General features: G+C 45.8%; 1 protein-coding gene across 1 annotated transcript in view; it reads left to right on the top strand.

Annotated features, from left to right (window-relative positions):
- Positions 1 to 4,828: 4,828 nt before the first annotated feature.
- Positions 4,829 to 14,371, top strand: part of CMTM4 (CKLF like MARVEL transmembrane domain containing 4) — a 68,094-nt gene continuing 58,551 nt past the window's right edge. Inside the window, exon 1 of the mRNA XM_059999901.1 lies at positions 4,829 to 5,227. Within this exon, the coding sequence (XP_059855884.1) occupies positions 5,042 to 5,227 (186 nt within the window). The 5' untranslated portion in view covers positions 4,829 to 5,041. The remainder of the gene's footprint in view (positions 5,228 to 14,371) is intronic.

Here is a 14,371-nt window from a genome sequence, read left to right as displayed (position 1 = left end):
CAGGGACCTGAGGCGACCCACTTCTCTGTCATTTATCACCCTCATTTTGTCTTCAGCACTTGAAGACACCTGGAGGCACAGCTATAGCCACAGACTCATGCTGTATTACGACTGAACACTTGAGGAAGGCACAATACCAAGTTTTATCTACTCTTAATATGTGGGATTCCCAATAACACCCGTTGGAAGTCTGTGAACTTCTGTTAAAAACTAGAAGGAAAAATTTCGAGTCTTTCCCCGGAACTAAAAATAAACGTAGGCTAGTGTCCAGGAACAGGGAACAGTTAACAAGTACTGGAGAGGAGCCTCCTATCTTGCTTCCGCTCAATCTACTTCCTTCGATGAAGCCAAAGAGAGCATTCTAAAAGGAGGCCTCACTGGGCCACTCTCCTGCTTAACACGCTTCAGTCCAGAATCTACCCTCTCACATGGTCCCTGAGGCCCTGCAGGGACACCCAAGGCCACCTTTCACCCTTGAATTCTGCACTTGAGCCTCTTCACTGTACTTCGCTTTCTTATCTCTTGGCCTTTGCACATGTTGTTGCCTCTTCCGGGAATGCTCGTCTACCAACCCTTACCATCTCTTTGCCTTGCTAACTGCTCTTCGTATTTCAGACCTCAGCTGAAATTCTGACCCACAGACTCAATGAAATCCTTCCTGGAAATTCCCATACCACCATGAACAATACTCAGCACATGCTCTATTGTATATTTACTGGTTTCAATGCTTGGTCTCCATGTCTGTGCTGGCAGGGACTATATCTGACTCTCAAGTTCCTTTTTAAAAAAATCATTTTAAATTTAGCTTTTATTAAAATTATATGAGCACATAGTTGAGAGAATCAAATAGTTCTACAAGGCCTATAACCCCCATTATATATCCTGCTCCCCAGAATTGACGTTTTTTAACTTTTAACCAATTATTTTTATATTTACATATATATATATATATATATATATATACACACACATATATATATGGTTTTTTTTTTTTGGCCTCACCACGTGGCATGTGGGATCTTAGTTCCTCGACCAGGGATCAAACCCGTGCCCCCTGAAGTGGAAGCGCAGAGTCTTAACCACTGAACCGCCAGGGAAGTCCCTTTACCTTTATATATTTAATTAACATACATATACTGCTTCCTGTTGAGTTCTCAGTTTTAAGCATCTACTGATCTCCCATGATGGATGATGAGTATTTAGGTCTCTTGCCCACCTTTCCCTTCTCCCTATCATACATGCACACATCCTGTCCCTCTATCTTTTCCTCCTAATAGGGTCAGGTACTTTTGGTTAGATCTGCACTCATTGTTTACATTGTTATAATTATGCAAATGTTATTCACATGTAATTTAGCATACTTCTTTTCTATATATCATTTTATTTCCTGCAGTTCGTCTATGAATATTTGCTTAATTTTCTATGCATTTATCACTAATTTATCTCAAAACTTTCCAGAAACTATGAACCTTTCTTTTCTGTGTATTCAAACACATTCTTTTTTTTTTTTTTTTTTTTTCCGGCACGCGGGCCTCTCACTGCTGTGGCCTCTTCCGTTGCGGAGCACAGACTCCGGACGCGCAGGCTCAGCGGCCATGGCTCACGGGCCCAGCCGCTCCGCGGAATGTGGGATCTTCCCGGACCGGGGCACGAACCCGTGTCCCCTGCATCGGCAGGCAGACTCTCAACCACTGCACCACCAGGGAAGCCCTAAACACGTTCTTAATTTCATCTTGAAGACATCTCTCGAAGCTCTGGCTGCTCCAATCTGGGCTGCTTAACCCCCAGCCCTGCTGCACAGGGGCCTCTGTCCCCTTCACCATAGGACCCTTATCATCTCTCTCTCTCACCCTTTCCTGGCTCCTATGTCCTCTGCTTCCTTGGTTTAAATCCTTGTTCTGGTGGTGTCCTCCTCCAGCAGCCTCCTAAGAAGAGACAGAGGGAGTCTTTGCATGTCCAAAAGAGTCCTTCATCAATCCTCATACCCGATTGATACTGCAGCTGGAACCAGACTTCTAAGTGGGGATCATTTTTCCTCAGGATGTGGAATGGTTTACTCCATTCCCAAAGCTGCTGTGGAAAAGTCTGTTGCCTTTCTGATTCCTGATCCTTTATAACGAAACATGCTCTGTTCTTCTCTGGAACCTTGAGGATCTTCTCTTTGCCCCCGGTCGTCTGGTGTACCTGGTGCTGATTCATGTTCATTCATTGTGCTGGGCACTGGTGAGTCTTTTAAATCCAAAACTCATGTCCTTTGGTTCTGGAAAGTGTTACTGAATTTTTTTTTAATTATTATTTTTTGTTTTCTTCCCTCTATATTCTCTGTTCTAACTTTATTAGAGTCTTATTATTCTATTATTCTCTTGGACTATACCTCTAATATTCTTATCTTTTCTCTCATTTTCCATCTCTTTGTCTTTTGGTTCTATTTCCTGTGAGATTCTCTTTAACTCTTATATTGAATTAAAAACCTTTTTGCAGGGCTTCCCTGGTGGTGCAGTGGTAGAGAGTTCGCCTGCCGCTGCAGGGGACACGGGTTCGTGCCCCAGTCCGGGAAGATCCTGCATGCCGCAGAACAGCTGGGCCTGTGAGCCATGGCCGCTGAGCCTGTGTGGCCGGAGCCTGTGCTCCGCAACGGGAGAGGCCACAACAGTGAGAGGCCTGCGTACCGCAAAAAAAAAAAAAAAAAAAAATTTTTTTGCTTTCATTTTATTTAGTATCCAAGGACACACACACATAAATATATATAATCTTTAGTATGGTACTCCTGCCCTCAACTGTGCCTAGTGATCCCTAGCTAAGGGACCCTCTGTTTTACCTTCTCCAGAGAAAAAAGATTCCAGTCTTGGGGGATGGTCATGGGTGGGGATCCAGGGATCCATTTGCTTCTTTTTTTTTTTAAATTTAATTAATTAATTTTTGGCTGCCTTGGGTCTTCATTGCTGCGCGTGGGCTTTCTCTAGTTGCAGTGAGTGGGGGCTACTCTTGTTGCAGTGTGCAGGCTTCTCATTGCGGTGGCTTCTCTTGTGTGGCTCGTGGGCTCTAGAGCGCAGGCTTGATATTTGTGGCTCACAGGCTTAGTTGCTCCGTGGCATGTGGGATCTTCCCAGACCAGGGTTCGAACCTGTTGCGTGCATTGGCAGGCGGATTCTTAACCACTGCACCACCAGGGAAGCCCTCCCCATTTGCTTCTTAAAAAGACTTCCATTTGGTCTTTTTTTTTAATTCCTGCTTTCACCCCCCCCACTTCTAGATGTGCTTGGTGCTGCCCATTCCTGAGCCTTTTTTCCTGTGATATGACCTAGGTTGCATTTCAGCCTTCCCCTGTGCCAACTTAGGGTTTAGCTTTCTTGGATCTGCTAAGTTAGCTACCACTTGCCCATTTGCTTTTCTGCTTCCAACATTTTGTTGCCATTGTCTCCTTTCCCATTCTTTGTCCCTGTGGTTTTATGCCCTTAAAAGATGTCTCTGTAACTGTCCTTTCACTGGGATTCGGGGAGAAAGCAGAGGCCAGAGTCTGCATCCAACCATTCAACTTGTTATCTTTCATTGGCAACCTCCAGGTCCTAGCATATTCTTTAGCATATAAGTGCCCAATAAATATTTGTGGGCTGAATGGAGTGTTAGAGTCATTGTCGTTCCCATCTTTGGTAACCAAAAGGTGAGAGCCCTTTAAATTGAGATCTCCTGAGTTATGACATTTACTGCTTCTCACTTCCTAAGTTCACAAGCCCATCTGAATTATATACTAGGCAACACTGTGTAGTGAAAAAATTTGGAAGTGAGTGGGCTCTGCTCACCAACTGTGTGGCCTGGGACTACCAGTCTGAAACCTTAGTCTGGTCTTCTGTAAAATGGGAATAACAGTTTCAAGTGCCTTCCTCAGTGTCTAAAGCATGGTAAGCTCTAGATATTTGTGGTGTTGGAGGGTTCAATACCAAAGGGACAATTCTTAGAAAGTCGGTGTTTTACTTAAGCTTAAAACTATCCTTTACACTTGAATTGCAAATTGGTCCCTAATTAATGCCCTTCAGTGCAAAAATCTGTGCTTAACCTGCCTTGGTGATTAGGCAGAGATTGCAAAACCTTTTCAGCTAAGAGAGGAAACTAATGTTAGTCACCGAGGGTCTCCTGTGGGCTAGCTCCCATTCTCCGTCAGGCCGGTGAATCCAGAGCGTACATTGGGAGTTATTCACAAATACTGCCGCTTGTCTGTCTTACAGACCCAGTACTAAGCGACCTCACTCACCCCGACTTCTCACCCCTGTCCCGTTCAGTCCCTGACTTCGGTACTGGTTTGTTGCCCAGTGTGGGAGCCCAGACACTTAGCCCCCTCTTGTCAAACAGTCCAAGTCAGGCCCACCCTGGGCCCCGTACTGTTTCCAGCACGGGGGTCGCACAGCACACCTTGGTCTTCACCGATAAGTCCCCTGGCCTACCTGAAGAAGACCCCACTTCCTCCAGGGAAGAAACGGAGGCAGCGCTCTGGGAAAGCAGCTCCGTGCCCCCTAGGTCCACCTCGACCCTCCGTCAACCCCCATTTTCCCTGCTCCCCACTACCCCTCTTTCCCCGACCTTCGCCCTCCCACGCTATGATCGCCTGGCGCGCAGCCGCGACCCCGACCCCCGCGCGTACTCAGGTGAGGGCGGAGCCAGAGGCCCTGGCGCCCCGCCCTGCTCCGCCCCGCCCTCCCGAGGCCCCGCAGCGCGGGCTGCCACCTCCACCCGCGGGAGCCGCGGAGCGCCGCCGAGCGGCCGGCGGGCGGGCACTCGCTCCGCCCCCTCCCGGCTGGCCGCGCCGGCTCCCGCCTCCTTCCCTCTCCGCCAGCTCCCGCCTCCCTCCCTTTCCGCTGCCGAGGCGGCGGGAGCCGAGCCCGAGCGGACCGAGCCGCGGCCGCAGCCGGGCGGCGGGCGCAGAGGCGGCGGCGGTGCGGGCAGTTAGTCGTCGGCGGCGGCGGCGGCGATGCGGCGGCCCCGCTGAGCCCGCTAGCTCCGGGCGCCTGAGGCCAGCCGCGCAAGGCGGCCCGGGCCGGGCGGCAGCATGCGGAGCGGCGAGGAGCTGGACGGCTTCGAGGGCGAGGCCTCGAGCACCTCCATGATCTCGGGCGCCAGCAGTCCGTACCAGCCCACCACCGAGCCGGTGAGCCAGCGCCGCGGGCTGGCTGGCCTGCGCTGCGACCCGGACTACCTGCGCGGCGCGTTTGGCTGCCTCAAGGTCGCCCAAGTGGTAGGTGCCGGGCGGGGCCCCAGGTGCCGGCGGGCGGCCTAGCCGCGCGCCTTCCCTCCCTGCTCCCGCTTCAGGGGGCGCAGGCCCGGCCGGCCTCCACCGCGCACTCGCTTCCCATGGCCCCAGTCCTTGCGCTCCCTCTCCTTCGCTGGGTCCCCGTGCCGCCCTCCCGCCTCCCCTGGGGACCCTGCCGCCTCAGGTGTGCGCCTTCTACCTGAACACCTGCCCCCGGGCCTTCCTGTCTACTCCAGCCTTCGCTGTCGCGAGCCTCTTTCACTGTTGGGTTTGGTGGTGAGCGAAACCCGGCCGCGGTCATGCTGTCCCCTGGGTACTGCTGGTCATAGCAACTTGTGTTAGGTGTTCGGGGCCCGCACATCCTCCACTCCTCCGGATGGTCCTCGTTTGTCTCGGCTTCCACCACTGGGGACTGTGGCTCGGTTTCTTCCCCGGCGCCCAGCACAGTGCTGGGCATATGGTAGACGCTCAAATAAATGTTGAATGGAGGCATGTAGTCCAGATGCATTGGGAGAGCCCAGATCTGCCCAGAGTCTCCAGTTTATGCTGCAGAGGTTTTGTTTGTTTTTTGTTATTTATTTATGGCAGCATTGGGTCTTCGTTGCTGCACGGGGGCTTTCTGTAGTTGCAGTGAGTGGGAGCTACTCTTTGTTGCGTTTCACGGGCTTCTCATTGCGGTGGCTTCTCTTGTTGCGGAGCACGGGCTCCAGGCACTCGGGCTTCAGTAGTTGTGGCACGTGGGCTCGATAGTTGTGGCTCCCGGGCTCTAGAGTGCAGGCTCAGTAGTTGTGGTGCACGGGCTTAGTTGCTCTACGGCATGTGGGATCTTACTGGACCAGGGCTCGAACCAGTGTCCCCTGCATTGGCAGGCGGATTCTTAACCACTGGCCACCAAGGAAGTCCCTGCTGCAGAGGTTTTGATTCCTTCTAATTAGCCCAGAAGGTAGAACCGGCATCCCTGAATCCTCCGCCCCAGCACGGTGGCTGGCATTGCCCAGTTGGTACCCAGAGTTAAATCACTATGGGAGGGCAGCCAGGTTTGGAGGTAACAGAAACAGAGAACTTTCTTTTGGGCTTGTCTATGGTAGAGCTCATTTCTCAGAATTCTTATTTTTAGCTTTCAGGGTGTTCAGGGCAGGGGCCTGTCCCCTCTGCCCCTCTTTTGTGGTTTTCTAACAGGCCTCTTTGGTTTGTTACTTAGCTCTGCTGTGGATAGAGCATACTCCAGTTCGGAAAAAACTGTCCCTATATCCCCTGACACAGGTAGGCCTTTCTCTGAGGCCTGGCAGCGACTTCTCATCTAGAGAAGCCATTTGCACAGAGGTGCAATGTATGTGCATTTTGTTTCTTCCAAGCATTGGTCTTCTTGTGCTTACTTGAGTACATAGATAAAGGTTCCTTGGGAATCATTTAATGTGTGGATATCCTTTAAATAAAGGTCTCAGTGTTTGTAAATTGCAGAATCATAGACTGTTCTCACTCTCTCGCTCTCTCGCTCGGGTGAAAGGCTTGTTCTGCTGATTGCAGGAGGGTATTTTTGAAGGGCTCTCAGGAAAGACAAACGGAGCAGGTTATTCCTCTCTAGAATTTTAAACTGACCTTATCTGGTAAAGTGGAATGTTCCAAGAGATATATTTGTTCTGTAGTTAGGCATTGTTGTTAGCAAAGTGAATGGAGGAGTGGGGGAGGTGTATAACTGCCTTTAAAAAGAGGCAGCTAGCTGATGTTTGAGTACAGCACTGATAATCAGAAGTGAATTAAAGAGCAGGATGGGAGGCAACCTGGGCCCAGGTGGAATTTAGGGCCTTGTTAAGTACCTTGTTTTGTTTACTCTGGACTTTTGAAAGTACATAGAGCTTGCCATTCAAAAGATCTGATAAAAGAATGAAATCCAGTAGTTTATATAAAATGTTAGATATCACCTAATTGTTGGAATTTTGTCACCTAAAGCCAGAAATGGAAGCCAGTGGTATTTATCACTGCCTTTTCGTAAGGTGCTGTTTTTTTTTTTTTTTTTTTTTGTAGAGCTTTACTTTTCATCTGGAAGAACTTTGGGGCCCAGCCCCTAAAATCTCGCCTAACTCTTGTCTTTTGTCTAATCTCTAGAATTTAAACAGCGAGAGGTTATGTTATGTGTGGGTGAGTGAAGGATGGGGACCTGCTTGAAGGGTATGGCAACGTGAAACAGTTCCATGCATTTAGCTTTTCAGCCTTGTTAAAAAAAAAAATCAGGGTTTTTAGGGGGAAGAACCGCCACAAAACTTCAAGATAGTGGACTCTCAACTTAAACTGGAAAAGAAGACAAGAGTCGTTATGAAGATATTTCTTTTTGTTTTTGGCCATGCCGTGGGGCATCTTAGTTCTCCGACCAGGGATCAAACCTGTGCCCCTTGCCTCGGAAGCATGGAGTCCTGTCCACTGCACCGCCAGGGAAGTCCCTGAAGATATCTCTAAGATGTTACAAAGCTCAGAATCCCATCAAGAAATATGTCTAATATAAGTTCTAATTCTAATATAAGTTTTTGAGAAAAAATTTGACTTTTTTTCGTTTTAGGTTTTAGAGACATTTTTTGTGGTTTGTGGCCTATTGCCACCTGCAGGTCCTTGCTCCAAGTGTGGTCAGCTGCATTGCCAGCACCTGAGAGCTTATTAGAAATGCAGAATCAGAGGCCTAACCCCAGACTTTCTGAATCATAATCTGCAGTTTAGCAAGATTCTCCGGGAGATTCTCGTGCACATTAAAGTTTGAGACTTACCTTTCTGTATCATTTTAGTGTTAAAACCTTACACAGTACTAGCAATCAGTTGTCTATCAGAACCGTAAATAGTCAACCTCAAAGCTGAGGTTTTTCTGTAGAATGAGCCTATATCTCTCAAAAAGGATTAAGAGAATGAGGTAGTATGTAGAAATTAGCACCTAGTTTATTAGGCGCTTAGTTAGTGTGTAATAAAACGTCAGTTGTCACTGTTGCTAACTAATACTTCCTGTCTTTAAAGAAACTTGGTGAAAATGCCACCCCCAAATTATAATTATATATTTTATAATTATAATTTTATAATTATATATATTTGAATTAAAGACAGTTTACTTCCTAGTGATTTAAAAGTTAAATCGATATTTTAAATGGAATGCTATTTGATAGTAAAACTAATCTGAAATATTATGGAAATTAATCAATGCATTTTCATAGATTATATCTTTTTAAAAATTAATTTATTTTTGGCTGCATTGGGTCTTCGTTGCTGCGCGTGGCCTTTCTCTAGTTGTGGCGAGCGGGGGCTACTCTTTGTTGAGGTGCACGGGCTTCTCACTGTGGGGGCTTCTCTTGTTGCCGAGCATGGGCTCTAGGCGCATGGGCTTCAGTAGTTGTGGCTCGCGGTCTCTAGGGCGCAGGCTCAGTAGTTGTGGCGCACAGCCTTAGTTGCCCCAAGGCATGTGGGCTCGAACCCGTGTCTCCTGCATTGGCAGGCGGATTCTTAACCACTGTGCCACCAGGGAAGTCCTAGATTATATGTTTTAAAAATGAAACTCGGGGCTTCCCTGGTGGCGCAGTGGTTGAGAGTCCGCCTGCCGATTCAGGGAACACGGGTTTGTGCCCCGGTCCGGGAGGGTCCCGCGTGCCACGGAGCGGCTGGGCCCGTGAGCCATGGCCGCTGAGCCTGCGCGTCCGGAGCCTGTGCTCTGCAACGGGAGAGGCCACAACAGTGAGAGGCCCGCGTACCGCAAAAAAAAGAAAAGAAACTCATACCTATTTCTTAGTTGGGGAGAGTATCTCCTGTGGTTATTTCAAACAATATAAATGTACTTTTTGTAGGAAAAGAGTTGGTTTAAGCTATTGATTTAAATACCTTCTTCTTTCTTTTGAATGTGGATTCTGTGAGCGCTTATTGGTTTTTAGCTCTCAGACATCATTTAATGAAATAGTTAATGTGGGCCTTTTTTTTTTTTTTTGCGGTACGCGGGCCTCTCACTGCTGCGGCCTCTACCGTTGCGCAGCGCAGGCCCAGCAGCCATGGCTCACGGGCCCAGCCACTACGCGGCATGTGGGATCCTCCTGGACTGGGGCGCAAACCCGCGTCCCCTGCATCGGCAGGCGGACTCCCAACCACTGCACCACCAGGGAAGCCCAGGGGCCTTTTGTTTATTGTTTGGTTTTGATTTTTTTTCCAAAGCACTTGGTTGAAAGAAGAATTTTGCTCTTGGGATTGGGGTGGGGCATACTATCGCTTATACCGTGATGTTAGGACAGTGTCAGAAGAGGACAGGACCTAGATGGGACAACTTTCTGAATCACAACAGCAGGCATCATTAATGAGTGCTTACTCTACTGTTATCACCTTTATTTTATGGTTGAGAAAGTTAGAAGCACCGAGGTCATGACTCGTTTAAGGTCACGTGGCTAGTGGTTGGTGGAGCTGGGATTTGAATCCAGGTGGTGTGCTCTTTCCTGCCTCCTGAACACATCATTTTGAGTTGTTCCACAGAGCAGAGGAGACCTTGACTCCAAGGACATTTCTGAGGTCTTTGGTCAGCCTGGTGACTTTCTGGGTGACTTTTACGTGCTGAAGTGATACACTTAACAAGGGTTTTGATTTCTCAGTGGCCATTGCGCTGTCCCTAGGTGTGCAGTTCCTGTTCCTCACCCAGCAGACCTGCCACTTTCTGCCTTGAGGGGATAGGCCTTCTCAAAAGAGCCAAGAGCAGAATCAGCTTTTAAGATCCAAAAACACCTCTCAAGGAGCTCTTTTGCTTCTGATCCCTTTCTTTTTTTTTTCTTTTTTGTTTACATTTATTTTATTTTATTTTTTGGCCGCGCCCCGTGGCATGTGGGATCTTAGATCCCTGACCAGGGATCGAACCTGAGTCCCCTGCAGTGGGAGTTCAGAGTCTTAACCACTGGACCACCAGGGAAGTCCCTGGATCCCTTTCTTGAGCCCCTCCCATGACTGATTGACCTTCTGACATTGCATTGCATTTGTTTAGGACTATTTTTTTTTTTTTTTTTGTGGCCTCTCCCATTGCAGAGCACAGGCTCCGGACGCAGGCTCAGAGGCCATGGCTCATGGGCCCAGCCGCTCTGCGGCATGTGGGATCTTCCCAGACCGGGGCACAAACCCGCGTCCTCTGCATCGTCAGGCGGACTCTCAACCACTGCGCCACCAGGGAAGCCCTAGGACTATTTTTTAAACAAAGTTGGGTAATAGGTGATGTTTAAATTCAAATTTTAGCTCTGCTGATCTCCTTGAAATCTCTTAACCCCATTGTTTCTTGGCTTCCTCCGTAGTAGAATGTGAGTGGTAATGACTGAGCATTTTAGGAATTGTAAGAACTAAACGGTTAATGTTTGACAGGTGCTTTCTTAGGTAACTCAAAGACAGATGTGAGCGTTTGCATTTCAGGGTTGGGTGATAAGTATCTTTTATTTGATGGAAACTGTCAGTTTTTCATCGCATGCTGGTGAGCACTTCCCTCACCTTTCTGGCTTTCTTGGGCTATACAGAAGCAGGGCAGGGGCGTGCACAGAATGGCCAGTGAAGTAGTTTCACTGCATTGGATTCTCACTTCTACCTTAAGGTGGCTCCTTATAAAACAGTCCCATTTTCCTTTGGGCAGTTTGTTATCTTTGGGAGTTGTCTTCCTGGTCAAAAACTTGAAGTCAAATAAATTCTAGCAGAATTTAAGCAAAGATTAAAACCACTCTTAAGTTTTTATGATGATTAAAAATAGTAAAATTATCATCCAAGACCTCATGAAAGTGTCTAGTACACATCTGTTTTATAAAACCAGACAAAGATGGTTCAAGAAAAGAAAGCTTCAGACCTCATCCTCATGAACATCATCCTCATGAACAAAGGCACAAAAATCCTCAACGAACTACTAGGAAATCTAGGAAATCGAATCCAGCAATGTTATGTAAAAAGAATAGTACAGGACAATCATTGTGACTTATCCCAGGAAGAAAAGGCTGGTTCAGTTTTCCAAAATCAGGAGATATAATCCGCCATACTAACAGTTTAAAGCACAAAAAGCACTTGATTATGTCAGGGGATGCAGAAAAGAACTTTTGACAGAATTCAACATTCATTCACGATAAATGTGGCCAAGAAGACTAGTAAGATAAGGGAACTGCCTCAACCTGGAAAAGGGCATCTGCCAGAAATCTACAGCTAACATACTTAGTGGTGAAAATACTTTCCCCTTAAGATGGGGAGCAAGGCAATGATGTCTGTTCTCACCACATGTCTCTTCTGTCTTCCACATCCTACTGGAAGTGCTAGCCAGTGCAAGAAAAATAAATAGAAGGCATTCAGACTGGAAAGAAAGAAAAACTCCCTATTTGCAGATGGCATGATTGTCTATGTAGACAATCCCATGGAAATCTATAAAAAAGCTCCTAGGACTAATGTGTGAGTCAGCAAGGTGGTAGCATACAAAGTCAACACACAAAAATCAATCATATTTTTATATCCTAGCAATCAATCATTGGAAACTGAAATTGAAAAAAAAAAAGCAACCCATATCAGTTATGATAGCTCTAAAAAGAATGAAATACTTAGGGCTAAATCTAACAAAACATGTACAGGATCTACATGCTGAAAACTACAAAACACCGAAGAAGGAAATCAAAGACCACTGAAATAAGTGGGCAGACATACTGTGCTCATGGATTGGAAGATTCAATATAGTTATTAAAATATCACTTCTTGGGCTTCCCTGGTGGCGCAGTGGTTGAGAATCCACCTACCAATGCAGGGGACATGCGTTTGACCCTGGTCGGGAAAAATCCCACATGCCGCGCCACAACTACCGAGCCTGTGCTCTAGAGCCCGCGAGCCACAACTACTGAGCCTGCGTGCTGCAACTACTGAGCCCATGCGCCTAGAGCCTGTGCTCCGCAACAAGAGAAGCCACCACAGTGAGAAGCCCGCACACCGCAACGAAGAGTAGCCCCCGCTCACCGCGACTAGAGAAAGCCCGCATGCAGCAACGAAGACCCAGTGCAGCCAAAAATAAATTAAAAAAAATATATAAAAGCTTTAAAAAAATAAATTAAAAAAATATGTATCGCTTCTCCACAGATTGATCTGTAGGTTTAACACTATCCCAAAATCCCAGCAAGACTTTTTTAGATAGAGAAGCTGATTCTAAAATTGATACGGAAAGTCAGGTTAGCCAGGCAGAGGGATGATGAAGGATTGGTTTTGAGGGCAGAGGGAACAACACAACATGAAGATAGAACATGGAGTTTAGGGGTGTGTGTGTGTGTGTGTGTGTGTTGGGGGCTGGGATGGGGAGGGGCTCTGAGAGTATGGACTTTATGTCTCTTATCACCATGAGACTTTTGGCCAGTTGCTTGTTCACTTCAGGACACAAGCAGGTCTCCTTATTTGTAAATCAGGGCTGATGAGAGTGTTACTGGCACCTGTGAGCCTTCCGTACAAAGTCCTTAGCAAAGTGTCTCTCACATGGAAGTCACACCAACCTGTTACCACTATCGAATATCTCTGGAATGGTACAAATTGGGAAACTGGGTGACCAAGGGTCAGGGTGGAAGGGAGATTTATTTTTCACTGTATTTGAATTGTATACCACATGCAGATATCTTCTATTCAAAAATTCCCAAAGCATCAGCTGTTACTAGCTCTACCTTAGTATAGGTTAGCCTTAAAGCTATTATACCAATCATAATCTTTAGTTAACCTTTTATTACTTTCTTACTTTTAATTTGGAGGCTCTTTTAGGGAGAATGATTTAGATAATACAGTACAGACATCTTGAAGAAACTTGAAGCTTAAAAGTTTTTTCAATCTATTTTCCTGTTGTTTTTTTTTTAAAAAGAAACCTTCTGCACAATTGTGGGTGCTTAATAAATTTGTTGATGCTAATGAAAAAATTTCTCCCATTTGAAAGGAATCTACCCTATAGGGCTGGCTACTATAGTTAATAATACTGTATTGCAGTTGTAATTGAAAGTTGCTAAGAGAATAGATCTGATAAGCTCTCATCACAAGAAAAAAATTTTTTTAAACTATATATGGTGACGCATGTTAAATAAGACTTATTGTGATAATGTGTATATCATTATTGATACAAATATTGATATATAGAAATACTGAATCATTATGTTGTACACCTGAAACTAATGTAATGTTATATTCCAGTTATATCTCAATTAAAAAAACATTGTAACATTGAAGGAGATTAGGGAAAAAATCTTAGTCAAATGAAAACCACTTTGGAATTTTTCCCTTCCAAAGGCTGCATAAGATCCCCTGATCATGGTTTCCAATATTTTGCTATTAGGAAGGATCCTTCAGTAAATGTCCTTCATTCTTCTTTTGAATTGTGACTATTTTTTGTTAAATTTCAGGGAGTGCTATTACTAGATCAAAGGGCAATATCATTACATTTCTGAACATTAAAAAAAATATATGGACTTGGTCCTACAACATATGTAAAGGTCTCACTTTATCCCAAGTTAACAGTGTGCTTACCCACAAGAACTTACCACTGGGAAATGCTGAGTTCAGTAAGACCTTCAGGACTCCTCCTGGGTCATAGGGCCAAATTAATTTTTTCTTGGGACTTCCCTGGTGGTCCAGTGGCTAAGACTCCATGCCCCCAATTCAGGGGACCAGGGTTCAATCCTTGGTCAGGGAACTAGATCCCACATGCCGCAACTAAGAGTTCACATGCAGCAGCTAAAAGATCCTGCATACCATAAGACCTGGTGCAGCCAAAATTAAAAAAAAATTTTTTTTCTTTCTTGATAGCCCTGGAAACCTTGGTTCTTTCTTTCTTTTTTAAAAAAATTTATTTTTTCTCTTCCAGTTTTATTGAGATATATTTGACATAGACACTGTATAAGTTTAAGGTGTGCAGCATAATGATTTGATTTACATACATCATGAAATGATTACCACTATAAGTTTAGTGAACATCCACCATCTCAGATAGTTACAAAATTAAAGAAATAGAAAAAAAACTTTTTTCCCTTGTGATGAGAATAATTCTTAGGATTTACTCGCTTAACTTTCATATATAACAGCAGCAGTGTTTATTATACGCACCATGTTGTGCATCACATCCCTAGTACTTCTTTATCTTGTACCTGGAAGTTTGTACCT

This window comes from Delphinus delphis, chromosome 20 (genome assembly GCF_949987515.2).
Source record: "Delphinus delphis chromosome 20, mDelDel1.2, whole genome shotgun sequence".
In the NCBI taxonomy this organism is placed as follows: domain Eukaryota; kingdom Metazoa; phylum Chordata; class Mammalia; order Artiodactyla; family Delphinidae; genus Delphinus; species Delphinus delphis.
The sequence above is the reverse complement of the archived record's forward strand: the minus strand, read 5'-3'. Positions and strand labels throughout refer to the sequence as shown.